Source organism: Sceloporus undulatus, chromosome 8, assembly GCF_019175285.1.
Source record: "Sceloporus undulatus isolate JIND9_A2432 ecotype Alabama chromosome 8, SceUnd_v1.1, whole genome shotgun sequence".
Classification (NCBI taxonomy): domain Eukaryota; kingdom Metazoa; phylum Chordata; class Lepidosauria; order Squamata; family Phrynosomatidae; genus Sceloporus; species Sceloporus undulatus.
Genome location: NC_056529.1, coordinates 23608099 through 23624362, shown reverse-complemented (window position 1 = coordinate 23624362; position 16264 = coordinate 23608099). Strand labels below are relative to the sequence as shown.

The 16264-nt window shown below is 54.1% G+C and overlaps 2 protein-coding genes across 4 annotated transcripts; one reads left to right on the top strand and one right to left on the bottom strand.

Annotated features, from left to right (window-relative positions):
• LOC121914417 (forkhead box protein J1-B-like) lies at positions 1–2559 on the top strand. The gene is made up of 3 exons (XM_042437814.1): positions 1–186; positions 1053–1563; positions 1882–2559. The coding sequence occupies exons 2-3, from the start codon at positions 1075–1077 to the stop codon at positions 2557–2559; spliced, it is 1167 nt and encodes a 388-aa protein (XP_042293748.1). The 5' UTR covers positions 1–186; positions 1053–1074.
• Positions 2560–4294: 1735 nt separating this feature from the next.
• MGRN1 (mahogunin ring finger 1) lies at positions 4295–15522 on the bottom strand. Of its 3 annotated transcripts, none has more exons than XM_042438223.1 (17): positions 15252–15522; positions 13944–14062; positions 13394–13482; positions 12842–12988; positions 12042–12159; positions 11757–11823; positions 11000–11052; positions 10739–10786; positions 10567–10635; positions 9832–9991; positions 9324–9433; positions 8497–8720; positions 8204–8327; positions 7641–7686; positions 7210–7320; positions 6529–6573; positions 4295–6061 (listed from the first exon to the last, which is right to left on the bottom strand). In XM_042438223.1, the coding sequence occupies exons 1-16, from the start codon at positions 15337–15339 to the stop codon at positions 6533–6535; spliced, it is 1614 nt and encodes a 537-aa protein (XP_042294157.1). In that variant the 5' UTR covers positions 15340–15522; the 3' UTR covers positions 4295–6061; positions 6529–6532. The 3 variants fall into 3 exon arrangements, with proteins under 3 accessions (XP_042294157.1, XP_042294158.1, XP_042294156.1); XM_042438224.1 differs by having other exon boundaries at positions 6529–6540; positions 15252–15521; XM_042438222.1 differs by lacking the exon at positions 6529–6573.
• Between the last annotated feature and the right edge of the window lie 742 nt (positions 15523–16264).

Below are 16264 nucleotides of genomic sequence, written 5' to 3'. Positions count from 1 at the left end.
GTGGCCCAGGGCAGCCAATGAGAGGCCATGGGGCAGCCTCAATGGCGGTGTACAGTGTGGGTGGCTATGCTCTGCCACCTGCTGCCCGCCTCCTCTGAGAGCCTAAAGGTGAGGACGGACGGACGGGGACCTTCCTCTGCTGCTCTTGGCGAGACCCAAGAAGAGGCCGTCAGAAAGGACAGGAAGGTAAATGGTGCAGAGGGAACAACGTTCACCGTTGGCGTGGGGTTTCTTTCAGCAGTTGGGTGCTTTACAGCCCTTGCCAGGGAATGTCTGGGCATGCAGGAGTGCCAGGCTAAAGTCTGGCTTGGTAGGCAGAGTCAGGCAAGCCCTCTTTCTGACCAGCACCACCACCTTCCATATGCTCTTCCCCATTCTTCATTTGTTGGCTGGTTGGAAGCACCTTTTCCAGCCAGAGACCTTTTGCTTTGGGTTGGGCATATGAGAGGACATCCTAGCCATCCACCCCCAATTTATTTCATCTTTTCAGCTTCAGCAAAGCCCCCTCCAGAGGCTGCTCTTAGATGGGCAACCAGTCAAGCAATCCCAATGTCTGCAGGTGGCACCCAAATAACAAGAAGGGTGATACTGCCTTTGTTTAAGAATCCGTGGGAGTTTAAGTTCTGTGCCATCATCTTCCATGTGCACAAGGAATGTAGAGCAGTTAAATGCCCTCTCCAGGTTCTCTGGGAGCTGCTGGCTTTTCTGCCAGAGGCCATGGGTTCCCCCCAGGCGGGCTCAGGTCGCTCCTCTCCCATAAGGAGTGTAGCTGTTAACCTTGGTGGCGACCACCTGGATACCCTCCAAAAGAGGATCATCGTTGCTGTGGGTCCCCAGGGAGCCGCTTCCTCAGCCCCCAGGAAGGCAGGAGGCCTGGCTGGCAGAGCCAGTGTAACCCAAGCTGGCCGTGGGGGGCTGTGGGGAGGAGGCCAAGGCTCCTGCCGCCTTTTGTCTGTCTGGCTTTGCAGAAGAAGCTCACGGTGGACGACAGAGCCCTGAGCCATTATTAACCAAGGCCCTTCCTCCTCTTTGCTTTGCTTTACTGGGGCAAGAGGGAGATCCAAGGCTGGAAGGATGTCTCTCCACAATTCGCCTGCAGTCTGGCTGAAAGGGCAGCGATGGTGGCGGCGGCAGCCAGAGCCTTGGAGGAGCCAAGTGGACGACAGCCTCACCAACCTCCAGTGGCTGCAAGAGTTCTCCATCCTCACTGCCAACCCAGAGAAGCCCATCGCTGTCTCTGGGGAGAGGGTCCCCCAAAGGCTCCTGCAACACGCCTCTGAGGCCCCATCCAGCCCACCTGAGGGGGACGTGGCCTGCATGGGGATGCCCCCCAGGATGGGCAAGCCCGTCTCCTCCAGCACCAGCTCCCTGCCGCCTCTCTTGTCCACCCAGTCCCCCATCGACTACAGGACCAACAGCCAGGTGAAGCCACCCTACTCCTACGCCACCCTCATTTGCATGGCCATGCGGGCCAACAAGGAGGCCAAGCTCACCCTCTCTGCCATTTACGCTTGGATCACAGAGAACTTCTGCTACTATCGCCATGCAGACCCCAGCTGGCAGGTGAGGGACGGGGGTGAGTGAGTGGGGGTCTGCACTGATCTCCCAGTGGGTTCTTGCCCCAAGGGACCCCCCTCTGGCTGTCAGGGGGCTTCCCTTCTGCCCCATTTGGGGTCAGGAATGAGCCACAACGCAATCCAGATGGACAGGCCTGCCCTCATGTTGTTGCTGCCCTGTTCTTTCTCTCTCCTTCCTTCCTCACTTTTCACCTCTCTTCTTTCTGTCCTTTCTTTTCCTTCCTTCATTTTCCTTTTTTCATTCCTCCTATCATTTGGCAATCTTCTCACCCTCCTTTTCTTCTTCCTCCTTCCTCTCCTGCAGAACTCCATCCGCCACAACCTCTCCCTCAACAAGTGCTTCCAGAAGGTGCCTCGGAGGAAGGATGAACCGGGCAAAGGGGGCTTCTGGCAGATCAATCCCCTTTACGCAGACCTCTTTGTTGATGGGGTCTTCCAGCGCAGGCGGATGCCAGCCCTTCCTTTGCCTTGCGCTCACTCCACGCAGCCTGTGCCCGGACGAGGGTCCCTCCAGCCGGATACAATGCCCAGGCTGCCCAGGATCCAACGCCGCCTGGGGAGGTCTAAGCAGCCCTCGGCCAGTGCTTGGACTGGGCCCCTTTTGCCCGTGGCCCCTCTGGAAAGAGAGACAGCCTCTGCTCTGGCCGGAGACCTCAGCTGGGCCTCAGTGCTGGGTGGCACCTTCACTGGCGCAGAGAGCAACTTTGAGGACTTGGAGCTGACCGCTGCCCTGGACTCCTTGGCCGCAGGGGAGGACGGAGGCCTTAACCACAGCCAGACAGCCCTGAGTGAAAATGGGGGCTCCTGTCCTGCTCCAGGTCTGGTCAAGGAGTTGACTCTGTGCTCTGAGACGTGGGGGGAAGAAGAGGGGGAGGGGGAGGAGGAGGAGAGGGCAGCAGAGCCGGGGCCCGGGTGGGCTTTTGAGGTGGGCACCTGCTTTTCTGAGGTCTTCCTGGCTGGGATACAGCCGTGGGAGAGCTGAGCTCCCCAAAAGACAGAAGAGGGGATGGAGCCTGGGGTAAGAGGCACTGGCTGTTGCTGCCTGGAGAAGGGGAGGCCGACACCAGATCTGCCCCCCAGTTGCATTCACACCAGGGGTCCCAACTTCAGTGGCCTGGCAACATTCCAGGCCTCTGTCCCCAAATCAGAAGGCAAATTATTTTCAGTAGACTGAGACTCGCAGCTTTAATGGCAGGATGAGGGTGGCATAGACTTCTAAAGACCAGAATCTAATCTGTCCAAGGAGGAAGAATGTGGAAGCAAGGCAGCACAAGGCAGAAGCCCAAGGAGTCTGGTAGCCAGGCATGTCCTGGGCACAAGGGACCCTCCCCACACTTTCCTGTCCTCTGGCTCCATCCGCCCCCAGAAACACACGCAGTCCGTCCTCGCCTTACGCGGGGCATCCGTTCCGGATCCCTCCGCGTAAGGCGAATTCCGCCTATGCTCGAGCCCCATTGGAAACAATGGGGCTTGTGCGCGGTGGCACGGGCGCGCGCGGGGCACAATGGGCGCATGCGCCCATTCAATTGAATGGGACGCGCTGACCCTTCCGCCCTGCACGCGCCCCGCGGCTTGAGCGCGTATGCTCAAGGCCGCGTATATGGTTTCCATTCTTCTCCCTCTATCATCTATCCTTCCATCCCTCTTTCCAAATCTGGATTTTGGCAAAAATTGTTAATAAATACAGGCAAATTTGCTCTGGGCACACTGTTTGGGTTTCTCTGCTGTTCTGTAGGTCTCTTGCAAGCCCTACCACACCTGAGAAAGGGGCGTTGCTGCTGCTGATTTCATTGAAGAGCGTCCAGATGTGGTGAGGGTTTTTGACCTGGGCAGCTGAGACCCTAGAAAGTCAGCTTTCCACACTGGGAGTTTGCCAAGACACTCCACCTGAGATCATTGCATGCCTCGCTCTGCCCACCACACACGAGAGAGAGAATTTGTACAATTCAGCTAAAATGGCCTCTGATTAGCAGCCCAACTGGCACCAGCAGTGGGCAAAAACTATGCCTAGGAGTGTGAGCAGAGGATTCCTTGTCTTTGCGTGTACACACAGCATCTGCTGAGGCCAAATGGACTGCAAGGGCCAGATCCCTGTCCTGCCCTGAACCTGCCAGGTGGGGCAAGGCATTCTGCTGCCTTCTGCCAAGAAGACACTCTCCCCACAATGCCAGGCAAGTTTGGACCTGCAAGCTCTGGACAAGAGGGCCGGCCTGTGCCAAAGAGGACCAACGGCTGTTTGCATTGTTCTCTGTAACGATTTTATCCCTTTGAGAAATAGAGGAAAGGCGTCCAAGCCTGCCTGCCTGCCTGGGCAGGAGTGGCTGCCCATTCTCAGGGAACTGGCATTGTTACTTGTTGGTTTTTCTTGGACAGGAAAGGGAAGGGATGCATGTTCCTCCCCAGCTTTGCCCACCTCCCCATATGCCCTTTCACCACACGATAGCCCCCAGAAGGCCACCACTAGAGATGGAGCAGGGGGAAGAGGGCACTGGCCTCCCAAAAAAGAATTCTGTCCCCTCCAAATGGAATTCTCCTTCAGCCCCCAAATTTCTAGCATTACAGTAACAAACATTATCAGTACAGCATTTAGAAACAGCATTAAAAGAAAAAGGCTACCTGCTGAGGTTTTCATAGGCCCAGCACGATGCAAAGGAGGTGGAAGAGAGAGGTAAGGCAGGTTTCGTTGCACCGCTAACAGAGGGACAGACACCAGCACATAACAATACTTGGTATTTATGTAGCACATCTTGAATGTTCACTTTACAAACATCACCAAAACATTCCTTGCAACAACCTGGTACAGTAGGTCAGTTATTATCCCCACAGAGAAGGCAGGAAGCGTAGAGAAGGGTGCCCGCCCGCCCCCAAAAGTTCTGTGCCCGAGGCAACACTGGGGCTGGGGACAACTTAGCGGCCATGTTACACAGTGTAAGCAGCGGCCTCCCAAGGACTGGTGCCATCCAGATGTGTTTGGGTGGAAAACCCATAACCCCCAGCTGGGGGATCATGGGCATTGCAGTCCAATACAACTGGAGGCTGCCTGGTTGGAAGAGGGTGCCTTCCTGCCCTCTGTTGTTTTCCCTCAAAGTCAATGGAAATCCGAGGCTGCACCACAGGCTGGGGCTTTAACAAAAAGAACAGGATCATCCCTGGCAAAGGGGCTTGAGGGTCAGCCCTGCCCTTTGGGTGGGGGAAGAAAAACCTGGCACCATGCGGGGTGGGGAACAAGGGAGTATAAGGACACAGCTGGCAGTCAAACCCAAACTCAGCCCCATCTTCCAGCAATGTGTTCAGAAGGAAAAGGCTTTGTGATGGGGGTGGGTTGCTCTGCCTTTGGAGAAGTGTGGGAAACAAGGCACGAGGCAGCCTGGCAGGGACCCATGCCACGCAGGGCAGGGCAGCCTTTGGCAAGAGGGTCTGCTTGCAGGCTGGGCTCTTTGCCCAGGGGCTGCTGTCCCCCCAGCCTGCCTTATGCTGCCCCCCTCATCCTACACCCCCAGAAGGGCACCAGTTGAATCAGACATCACCAGGTTGGAGGGGAGCAGCTCTGGCACAGAAGAGGCACGGAAGATGCTGCCCATTTCCACGCCTGGGCTGTATGATTGGAATACAACTGTGGGTCACGGCAGAGAGAGGGAGCTTGGGCAAAGGGGGTGGGATGGCTGGTGGGGACCTTCCAGCCTTAGAGGCACAGGCAGGGGTGGTCTCCCGGTGGTCAGTTGGCCAAAAGAGTGGAACTTGAATGGACCCATCTGCCCAGGTGCTCCACCCTCATCAGCCCACCCCTTCCTGGCAGGTAAGCCTGGGTTTTTCAGGGATGCTCTTCACCTGTGCCCCAATCCCTAGGAAAAGGGCAGGAGGTGGATGGAAGGAGCTGCCTGGAGGGTTGGGCACTGAACAAGAGCAGGGGCATCAGGCAGGAAGCAGGCACATGGGGCCGCAGGGCAGGCATGGGAAAAGTCTGAGCCCTCAGCAGGAGATATATTTACAAGGGGAGGGAGCACACCAGCTGCAGGGCAAATGAGAGGGAGAGGCCTTTCCACTACACCATCCTCACTGCTGTTCCAGGGTGTGAGGAGGAATGCACTTGGAGCATGCAAACCTGTACAAAGACACCAAGTCCATGAGAAACAGAGAGCATGGGCATGTGAGGCTGAGCCCAGCAATTGGGGCGGGGGGGCAGGAAAGAAGGTCCCTCTTGCACCAAGTTATGATTAAGTATCTGGTAAGAATAATCCTTCATTGGGGGACAGGGAGGAAGGAGCAGCGTCCTGCAGGCAGGCCATTCATCTGGCAGAGCAGACAGGCAGGAGGCCCAGGAGTTTGGCATCGGGTCCCCTAGATGGTGGCGTTGACCCCTGAGCTGGCCACTCAGGAGCTACTCTGTGCGCTTTCGCCACAAAGATGGGGCTGGCTGAAGAGGAATGGCTGCCCAGGATGGCTGGTCCCATGGCTCGGGAGAGTGCCAGAAAAGTCGGAAGACCCTGGAGGAGGAGGAGGAAGAGGGAGAAGGGAAACGCTGGCTCAGCAGTCCTGGTGTCCCCCACCACTTGACCCTTCTGCTCCCTAAATCACCAGAGACCCTGGGAAGGGGATGAGGAAGGCAGGGCTGCAGAGATCACAAAGCCAAGACACCCCACAGGCACTGGTTGGGGTGCACCAAGGCAACAGCGGCTGCCAGGGCCTCCCTCCACCTCCTATGCCAATGTCAAGTGGGGCAGCTGTGCTGCACATCAAAACTCGAAGGGGAAACTGTGCATCCAACCAAGCTCAAGGTGTGGGTCAGGAGCCAAGAGAGACAGGAAGGGGTTGAGTCTGGTCAGCCAAACCAAAAAGTACCCCACTCTCATTCCCCCTCTCTCCTCCCCAACCTCAAATCCTGGCTGCCTTCCTCTGCCCACCCTCAAGAAAGGTGCCTGCCCAGAGAAAGGGAAGGGAAGGGAAGACCTACCCGCTTACTCCTCTATGCCAACAGAGCAGGAGTCCGGACCAAGGGCTGCCCAGGCAGGGCAGAGAAAGAGGAAGGAGACGTTAGAGTAACAGCATTTAGAAGAGACGGGCACCCTCTCCCACATACATACATACATATGGACAGACAGCCACCCATTTTGGTCTACCAAACCAAGGACACTGGGGAAAGCCTGGGGCTACAAAGCACAGGAGCCTCCCACCCACCCACCCACCCAGCCTATTCTCTGCCCCACAGGTTTATCTTTCAAGGCCTCCCTTGTGCTCTCAGAGAGAGGTAGAGTGAGTCAGTTGCTGTTTAAGGTCCAGCAACAGTCTGCCCACAGACAGGCACACTGTCTGGCTAAATGAAGACATGCCAGCTGCCTATGGGTGCCTGTCTGGCTCTGCAAGGGACCCCTGATGGCCACAGGAAGGTGGAGAGTCTGTGGGGCTTACAGTCCCAACCCATGGGGGAGGTCTACTGGATGAGAGCTGTGTGTGAGCTATCACACAGAAGCATCCACTGAACAACAGGAAAAGGAGTTACAGCAGAAAGAGGAACAAGGAAAGCAAGACATGAAGCTCAGGTAAATGGGATCAGCAACCGACCCTCCTCCCAGGGCAGCCCCCATTCACCCAGAGCCAGCCCACTTCAGAGACGCCGCCTCCTGTCTGTTCTTACCGGGCAGGTAGACGTCGGTAGGCAGCTCACTCTCCAGCCTGGGGAGGCTCCTGGCCTCGGAGGCACTGCTGCTTTCTTGGACTATGTCCTCCACGGAGGGGGGCTGGCTACCTAAGAAATGGCAAGGCAAATCTCAACACCTTTGGTTGTGCTGGAGCTTCCCCATGGCCACCAGACTCCTCCCTGCCGGGCTCATCCCCATGGGCTAGGACCCCCACAAAGTCTGACTCTGAGGCATCCCTTTCTCCTCTGTCTACCTCCCACCTCTGACCACTCCAGTCCCATGCTAGGACTGTGGAGGGCCAGCCCTCTCTGGACACTGGCATGGCTTTTTTGCACGTCTTTCATTCCTTAAGCAACCACCCCCATCCTCAACACCCCAAGAGCCAGGATGGCAGCCAGGGAGGTCTCCTGCCCCAGGCAGAGCTCACCTTGCTGCAGTGAGGGAATCTCCTCTGAGTCCTCCACAGTCAGGCTCTGGAAAACAAAATGGAGAAGGGCTTCAGGGTCTGTTCCTCACAACGTTTGTCCTAAGTGGATTTTGGGCCAGAGGGCAGAGGGGCTTTCACCTCCCCCACCTCTGCTGCTCCTCCCTCAGCAAGGTGGCTTCCAAAAGGTTGGAGAACAACCTTCAGGGTGGATGGGTCAAGGCTTGAAACCTTGAAGCCAGGTTTGTCCCTGACCCCATGAAGGAAACAGGCAGGGCTGAGAAAGCTGTGCTCTGCTCCGTTCCTTCTTTATGCCTCCCTTTCTTACACAGAACTGCATGCGCAGCAGCTACAAGAGATGTTTAAATCACATTTAAATTGGCTTTGTAAAAATGCCCACCATAAACTCAGGGCCACTGCAAATCAGCAAGGAGCACAGAGCAAGGCACAAAACTGGCACCACTTTAAAAGCACCGGCTGGGCAGAGACAGCTCCAGCCTACAGGAGAGGCAAAGCGAGTGGGACCATGGGGGAAAAGACAGAAAAGGCAGAGGGAGGCCACTCACCTCCGGGGAGCTGCCCTCGCGCAAAACTAGCTCCGTCCCGGCAAGGGGAGGCTGCAGGTCTGAGTCTTCCGAGAGCTTCTCCTCATCCTCCTCATGGATTGGTGAAGAGGGAGAGCGGAGGGTGCTAAGAAGGCATACAGGAAGAGAGGGAAAGAGAAACCATGTGAAAAGGACTGTGAGAGGCACCTGTGAAGGAACCACCCAGGGTGAGAGGCAGAAAGCCCCAAGCCTCTGTGACCCTGAAAAACCAGGCAACTGGGAGCTGAACTGGCGAGAGGTGGATGGGGACTGACCTGTCGGGAGACTTGCTACGCTTGCTCTTCTGATGGCTGTTCTCGACGGCTCGGTCCAGCCCCACAAGGGGCCTGCCAGAGAGGGGAAGCCCATCCAGCACCCCTGTGTAGGTGATCTCGTCATAGAGGGGGGCTGAAGGGATGGAGGGCGAGATGGAGCGCAGCCCATTCAGGGCTTCCAAGAGCGAAATGGGCTCGTAGCCCGGAGGAATGTTGTCGGAGCACTGTGGAGAGAGCACAGTGGATCAAGAACACTTTAGCACTATCAGATGCTTTACTGGAATTCATCCTAGCACTTTCCCCCAATGACCCTGGGGAATATTCTGAGACCTAGGTAGGCCTCTTTCCCACCTCCATCCATGGCTGGGCCACAGAAATTGTTAATATGATAGAAAACCAAACTAAGCATTGTTAAGGAAAAAAGCAACATGGGTAAGTAAGAGAAATAAAACATGTATGTGAGAGTGAGAGTGACTCAGCAGAAGCCAATGGAGAACCACACAGGTGTGAATGGTAATACAATTAACAGGTCCAGAGTGCCAAGGACAAGAATTGCAGAGTGGATAATTGGACACACCTGACAATTGTGAAGTGGTCAAGGCTGAGATGATGAAATCACTAATTGTGAGATGAACAAGGAGAACCAATGGGAATGCTGACTACCTTGGCATCCCAGCCCCTCAAGAGCCCAAACTGTGCTGGGTCAGGAGGAAGGGAGGAGAGAAATCCCTGATAGGTCAAGATGAAGGAGCAGCAGCCTGGCCTGGCTGTGTTGGGGAGGACAGCAAAGAGGCTTCTGGCTGCTGAAGGCCCCTGTACCCCCTTACCGAATGCTCATCATGGTCCAGGGTCTGTGCCAGGACAGGGCTGAAGGACAGAGGGGAGAGGGCCCCCGGTTTCTTCCTCACTGCTCGGATCTGCAGAAGGGCTCGGAAGGCTGCAAAAGAGAGCGAGGTCCCCCTTAGCCCTTTGAACCCAGATCTTTCCTTGGAAAATTGCAACGGAGAAGAGAGCTCCTTAAAGGAGAGGGTGAACTTCCCCCCAAAACTGTCTTTCCAATGTGCTTAGAACTCACATTCCTTTGACAAGAGGTGGAACCTATTGCTACAGAAACGGTGTCTTTTCCCTGTTATCCAAGAGCTCTGGGATGGCCACATTCATTACCAACGGGTGAATCTGGGGGCTTTAGCTTGTGCCAGACACAACTGAAATGGGTGAGTTCCAGGTAGAAACGTGGCTGCTGCAAATACTGAAGGTAGAATGGGTTTGGGGTGTGAGCAGACACTGTTGGTCAGCCAGCCCTCGGTCCCTCTTCAATGGTGGTGGGGTACTCACGCAAGCGACAGATGGGGCAGTTGTTGGCCTGGTAGCGTAGAGTGTCCGCACAGGAGTTGCAGAGGCAGAGGTGCCTGCAGGGCAGGATGAGGGTGTCCCGCAGGTCTGAGAGGCACACCACACACTCGTTGCTGTTGTCGCTGTTCTCGTCATCACAGGGCTGCAAGAGAGGCAGAGTTCTTTGCTGGCCAACAACTCTGCCTTTGGAACCAGTTCCATACTGGGCAGGCATGGAGCAGCCCCCACTTCCATTCTTTAACATGCATATGATATTTTAAATGGAGGGCCAATGTGGTTGGATTCTGCATGCTTTTATTGTTGCAAAAAGACTTAACAATCCAAGTTTGCAAAGATAGGTATTCACCACTGTTCAATGGACAGAAGATTGCTTTAGCTAGGCATGAATGTAGATTTTATGGATGTCCAGTTTTTTTAAAAATGTGTTCTGGGAAGTCTCATCCCCTTATATTAATGCCTAGCCCACATTCATACCCCATGTATTCTTCTTTTTTTAACCTTTGCCTTTTCTTTCTCTTTACTTTTTCTCTTTTTAAAAAATAATAATAATCATACTTTAAAAATCCAGGTTGTTCCTTTTTCCCTTCCATCCCAGCCAGCACTCACTCCTCATTTCTTCTCCATTCCCTTTAAAGAGAGGGTCTCCTCACTCACCCACCCATCATCCCATTTCATGTCTTGCTTTCATGCGACACAGCTGCCTCTCCTCTTTCTCACCTTTGTCTCCTGGTTGTTCTTATTCTCAATGCCATAGATTTCCTGAAGCAGGTAACTGACCCGGTCCACCTGGAACACAGCAGGATAAGTGAGATTAGTGACAGCTTCTCTGGAAAAGGCACCCAAGACTTCTGCCAAGCCTCGCATGATTACGGAAGGAACCAGGACTTACGATCTGCTTCTGTTTCAGCGGCTTCACAGAGAAACTTCCATCGACATGCTGGTAAAATGGGAAATAAAAGGCAAGATAGGGCTCAAATAGCTCTTCCACAAAGAAACACAGCAATACTCCCAACCAGTCCAGATTGAGTTGCTCACAAAGGAAACTCCTTGAGCCTTTTGCAGTTGAGGCTGAACAGATATGCCACATTTTGTAAAATTCACCTTGAGCGCAAGATCTGAGGCACAAGAGGCTGAAAATCCTGTCTCTTACCTTCTCAAAGGCAGCTAGGAGGATGTGAGCATGGCCAGTCACTTCCACAACCACTAGGAGGAAAGCATAAGGTTTGTGAGAAGCAAGCGGAGAGAAGGGAGCTCCAATCCACTCTGTTCTACACTCACACTCAATGTGGAGTCGGGGGCGGGGGGTGCAAAGGCAACCTGAAAAACCCAATAGGTCACTAAGGCAGTGGGCCTATGGAGACAAGGCACAGACAGATGCCCAGCAGCATGGCTCATCCAGAGTGCGCCACTGACACTTCCACTCTGTCCAAGCAAACAGTCAGATGCTCTATCAGCAATGAGATTGGAGCCCCCAGGGGAATGGCAATACTGCTGAGGTAGCTATGGGGAGAGCTGGAGAGATCCTGAATTGCCCAGAGCTGTTTATGGCAGGGGGACTCCCTGCATCCTCTGCAGCATGACAAGTCATCTTGGGCTGCATAGTTGCAATGAGGGGAGTGCAGCTTCTAAGGCAGGGCTTCCTGACATCTAGATAACTGAGGAGAGCACCAGGGATCTTCCCATAGCAGCATGAGTGGTGTTGTCCTTGCTCCTGGCACTCAATGGCTGGAAGTAATGGCCTCTCTCTGCCTAACAGGAGGACCAGCCCAGCCTGGAGGGACTGGTGATAAAGACAAAGTCCTGACTTTCTCTAGCTTCATAGAAGTGAGCCAAACACACAGATATCTGGTTGATTGGGCCCTGCCTGCACAGAGCAAGGGACAGAACAGAGGAAGCCAGCTGCTTACCATCCCCTTCATCCACCACTGCCTGGATGACCACAGGGAAAACGCCCCGGTCCAGGTCGAAGTTCAGCTGGAAGGAAAGGGTGAGTCAGTCACTCATACCAAGCTCCCTGTCCCTCAGGTAGAGCATATCTTTCAAAGCATAAAAGAGATCCTAACCCTTTGCTGAAAGGAGGGGGGGGGGGCAATGTTGTTGATCAGATAATGATCAGATGGGGGGAAATCAAGGCCAAAGGAGAAAGCAGCAGAAGATTCAAATCTGAATGCCGGGTGGGGAGAGTGAGCTACCTCGTCATCCTTCCAGTCGGAGAAATCAATCTTGAAAGATGGCAGGGAGAACTGCTGGCTCACTCCACGCTTGTAGTGAACTGTCTCTGACTGCAGACAGGGGTTCTTGGTGCTGTAACTGTGGGAGGGGAGAGAAGGAAAGGACACAATCTCCATAATCAAGAAGCATTCACCACAGAGATTCAGTTCTCTAAGTGTTACACTAGTTAAGAGCCAAGGAAAACTACCATTACTCAAGACAATGTGAACAACCTCCCATGGACCCCCACCAGCCCTCATCTGGAGCACTGCGCTTCCTCTGCATTAGGAGGAGAAAATAGCATCTGCAAAGAATCAGAGGAAGACATCTCCCCAGGCCAAAAAGCTGCAACCCTCAGTGCTGCTGTGTGTGGTCATAAGGTGCCTCTTTGCCCAGCCCTGCTGGTGGATTCAGAAGAGGGGGGCCAATAGGTACTTCACAGATGACCCCGTTGCCCAACTCTGCAGACCTTGAAGCCCCCCAAATATCCCACAACTCCATCTCCTTTTGCACTTAAGAAATAAGATTCTCCTTCAAAGCAAGGCACACCTACTTTTGCACAAAACCAGCCACTTTCATTTGAGGGGGATTGTGGAGCCAATGTGGGTCCTGCGAAGGGAAGGAGAGTTTTCCCCCCAGACCTGCCCAATTTACTCACCTGTGACCTAGAAGGGCTCTATTCCTAGAACCTAACTGGGGAAGTCATAACCATGCTCCAAAAAAACAAAAAAAGCAACTGGTGCTCTCCATCCATTTCACTGTTATGACTTCCTTCACTTACACAGCCATCCCACTAATGAACTCTTCGGTTGCTTGGCAGTAGATGGTGATGGCGACCCGGGCGTCAGCATCAAAGGTGAACTCCAGGCTGTACAGAGCCTTCTGCTTCCCATTCTCCTCAGTGGGGCTGTCGGCATCTTCCTTGTACCTATGCGGAAAAGACGGACTCAAGTGAAACCTTCACAATCAGCTAAAAAAAATAATCCACTATGAAGAAATTAGAAGACTCTTCTCTCTTTAAACTATGTATAAGCTATTTCTCTATTACAGGTATTCAGAGCCACTTGGAACAACACTGATCCTCAAATCCTGTTCAGACAAATAACACATCAATAAAACACGTCTTACAGATTAAGGCAAACATCATCTTGGAAGGCAATTTAACTCATGCACACACCCACTGAAACAATCCTTCTATAGCAAGTGCTTACTAGCCAAAGGCCTGCCTAAATGAGTAGAGTATTGCTGGCTGGCGGAAGGAGAAGCCTGACAACAGCCCTCAAGTGCCTCAGCAAGCCTGAAACTCTCTGATGTTTTGCAGCCAAAGTAGTACCTGACCAGGCGAAGGGAGTCCTTGCGGATGTTGACCAAGCTGCGCAGCGTCTTCACCGGCTCATGAGGCGCTGGGGTGACGTAGGGAAACTGGAAGGGAAGACCAAGAGCCTTTTGACTGATTCAAAGGTCACAACAAACAGGGAGAAGGAAGACTATGGGAGGAGTGGGGATGCAGAGTGGATCAGGTCAGTTGGTCTTTCTCCCTCTGGTGCCAACCAGATTCGCTTCATCTTCCATTGGGGTGGTTTTGGGGAGGTAGCTTTGGCCCCTTTGGGTGGGAGGGCAGGAGGGGCTGTTACCAGTACATTCAAAACTGAAATGCAACATTTCAGTATTCAGAAACCTATATAAACACCCAAAGTTTCTATAAACTGGAACAAATGTACCACCTGAGAAACCAGAGAACACAGTTCAAAGGAATTGTGGTCCGAGAATCAGCATGTGTTTCCCACACACACACACAAAGACACACAAAGACACACACACAGATGGCTTCACTCTGGGGCCCATTGGAGCTGCGTTTCCAGCTGGAAGCCTTGAGCGCTGACCTGGACGGGACGGTTTCCAAGGAAGTTCAAGTCCATGTTCTCCCCAAAAAGGTACCCCTCCGGATGCGGTGTGTCAAACTTCTCGCCCCCCATGAAGAAATGGCTGGCAAAGTAGTTCCCTGCAGCAAAGGAGGAAAAGCCCTGTCTACAACTTAGATACATCTTCAAACAATGCAGCGATAAGGTCAGATGCACCTACATTGCGGAAACAGTTCAGCCTGGCCTGGGATGTGTAGCTTCCCAAGGTCTGCGCCAAAGAGGGCTGGAGCCTCACCAAACCCCAAGCCCCAGGATCTTGTCAGGTGGAGCCAGGGCAAACCCCATCATTTCTGCCTTGCAGATGCACCCTTCATTACTGTGAATCTTGGTAGCTTTCCCTTGAGGCTGAATTTCAGTGTTGTCAAACAACATTTTATGCCCAGGATGGTTGATATCAAGTCAAGGGAGACGAGAGACGCTGCAGAGCGGGAAAATCAGCAGCAGAAGCAGCAGCTGAAGGCATGATGAACCATCCTGGGCATAAAGCGCTGTTTGAAAACACTGAAGTCCTGGGCCATGCCAACAACCCTCAGGTCAGAACGCACCGGGAAGCCATTGAGGTCCATAAGCATCTTCAACAGGGAAGAAGGAACCCTTAAAGGCAGCAAGACCCAGCAAGATGCAAAGGAGCCCCCCTCCTCCCAGCCCAGGGCCCCCACTAGATAGGTCCCTCTCTCTCTCTCTCTTCCAGGCCCTCAGCCTCTGAAGGCGCCAAGGCCCCAGACGCTGCTGGAGAAGCCTCTAGCCCTGGCCACAGAACCAGGGGCTGCCAGGGCTTTTGGGGGAGGCAGGCAAGGGCAGCAGCTCCATCCCTCGCTATTTCACACAGACTAGAGAGAGATATAGATATATATAACACACACACACACACACATATATATATATAGTGTTATATGTAATGATACATATATAGGCATAATAGACACACAGATGAAATACCATTATATATATACACACACCCATAAAACATACATATGATACTATATAGGATACTATATGTCTACATATAATAGACACACATATATAATGCTATGTATACATATATAAAACACACACAACACACATACAATGCTATACACTGTATATACAGTATAGTATATACAAGCCAGACCTAGAGAGTGCTATGTGTCCTGACACATCTATCTCCCCGAAGGTCCCTTTGCTCAGCCGGGGCCCTTTGTCCCGGGAGGGAGCCCAAAAGGGCCCTCTCTTCATGTCTGAGGCGGCCTTGAGGGCCCTTGGCCTCCGCCTCCGCCGCCCTTCGCTTACCGGACTTGGGCGGGTAGCGGTAGGCCGAGTTGGCCTGGATGTCGATGTCCTCGACGCCGGCGATGCGGCGGCTGAGCAGGGAGCCCATGGCCGAAGGGGGACGAGGAGGCAGGCGAAGGGCCTTCGGATCCCCGCTCGCTCGCTCGCTGGCTGGCTTTCCCCTCAGTCCCTTCAGCCAGGCCTCTAGGCCGCTCGCGCGCGGGGCTTCACGGGAAAGCGAGTCCTCGGCGCTCCAATCGGGGCGCTCCTTGCCGCGGCGCCCTCCTGACGTCCAACTATGCTACCCACAAGGCACTGCGCCGCGCTCTTCCGGCGTAAACAACAGGCCGCCGACAGGGAGGGAGGGAGGGAGTGGGCGTGGCCTCCGAACTGTCAATCACATCCGGGGAGGGAACGTTGAGCGGCGTAGAGATAGGAAAGTGTAGAGCGGCCCTGGCTGGGAAGGGCTTTCGCTGCGTGGCTCAAGGCTATGGAATCCTGGGAGCTCCGCTCCGGGCCCACAACAAACTCCCACTCCCAGGATCCCATAGCCTAGTCCAGCCAGGGCAGGGAAAACGGTTATTTCTCCAGTCTGGATGCTGCTATCTTGCTGGCAGCCCTATGACTTCTGCCCTGGGCAGCTGGAGGCCTAGGCGAGGCGGCCAATGCTCCGTCCACCCAGAGCCTTTGACCCGCTGTTTCTGGCAGCTCCAGCTCCCAGGATCCCCCTTGTAGCCCCCTCCCTCCCCAGCCCTGGAGCCAGAGCCAAGAAGGCCCCGTCCTCCTTGCTCCCATCCTCAGCAACAGAAGGCCTGGGTCCACCCTCAGTCCCTGGAGGGGGACGTTGCTTGGGGATGATGGGAGCTGCAGCCGGGGACCCTTTCCAAAAAAGGACCACAGACAGTCTGGAAGGAAAATACATCTCGCCTTTATGGATTCGTTTCTTCATCCCACCAGTCCTTCCCGGGTTTATCCCTGCAGGGGGGCCTTTTGGGGTGGGGAAGCTATAGTCTTGGGATGGGAAAGAGAGACTG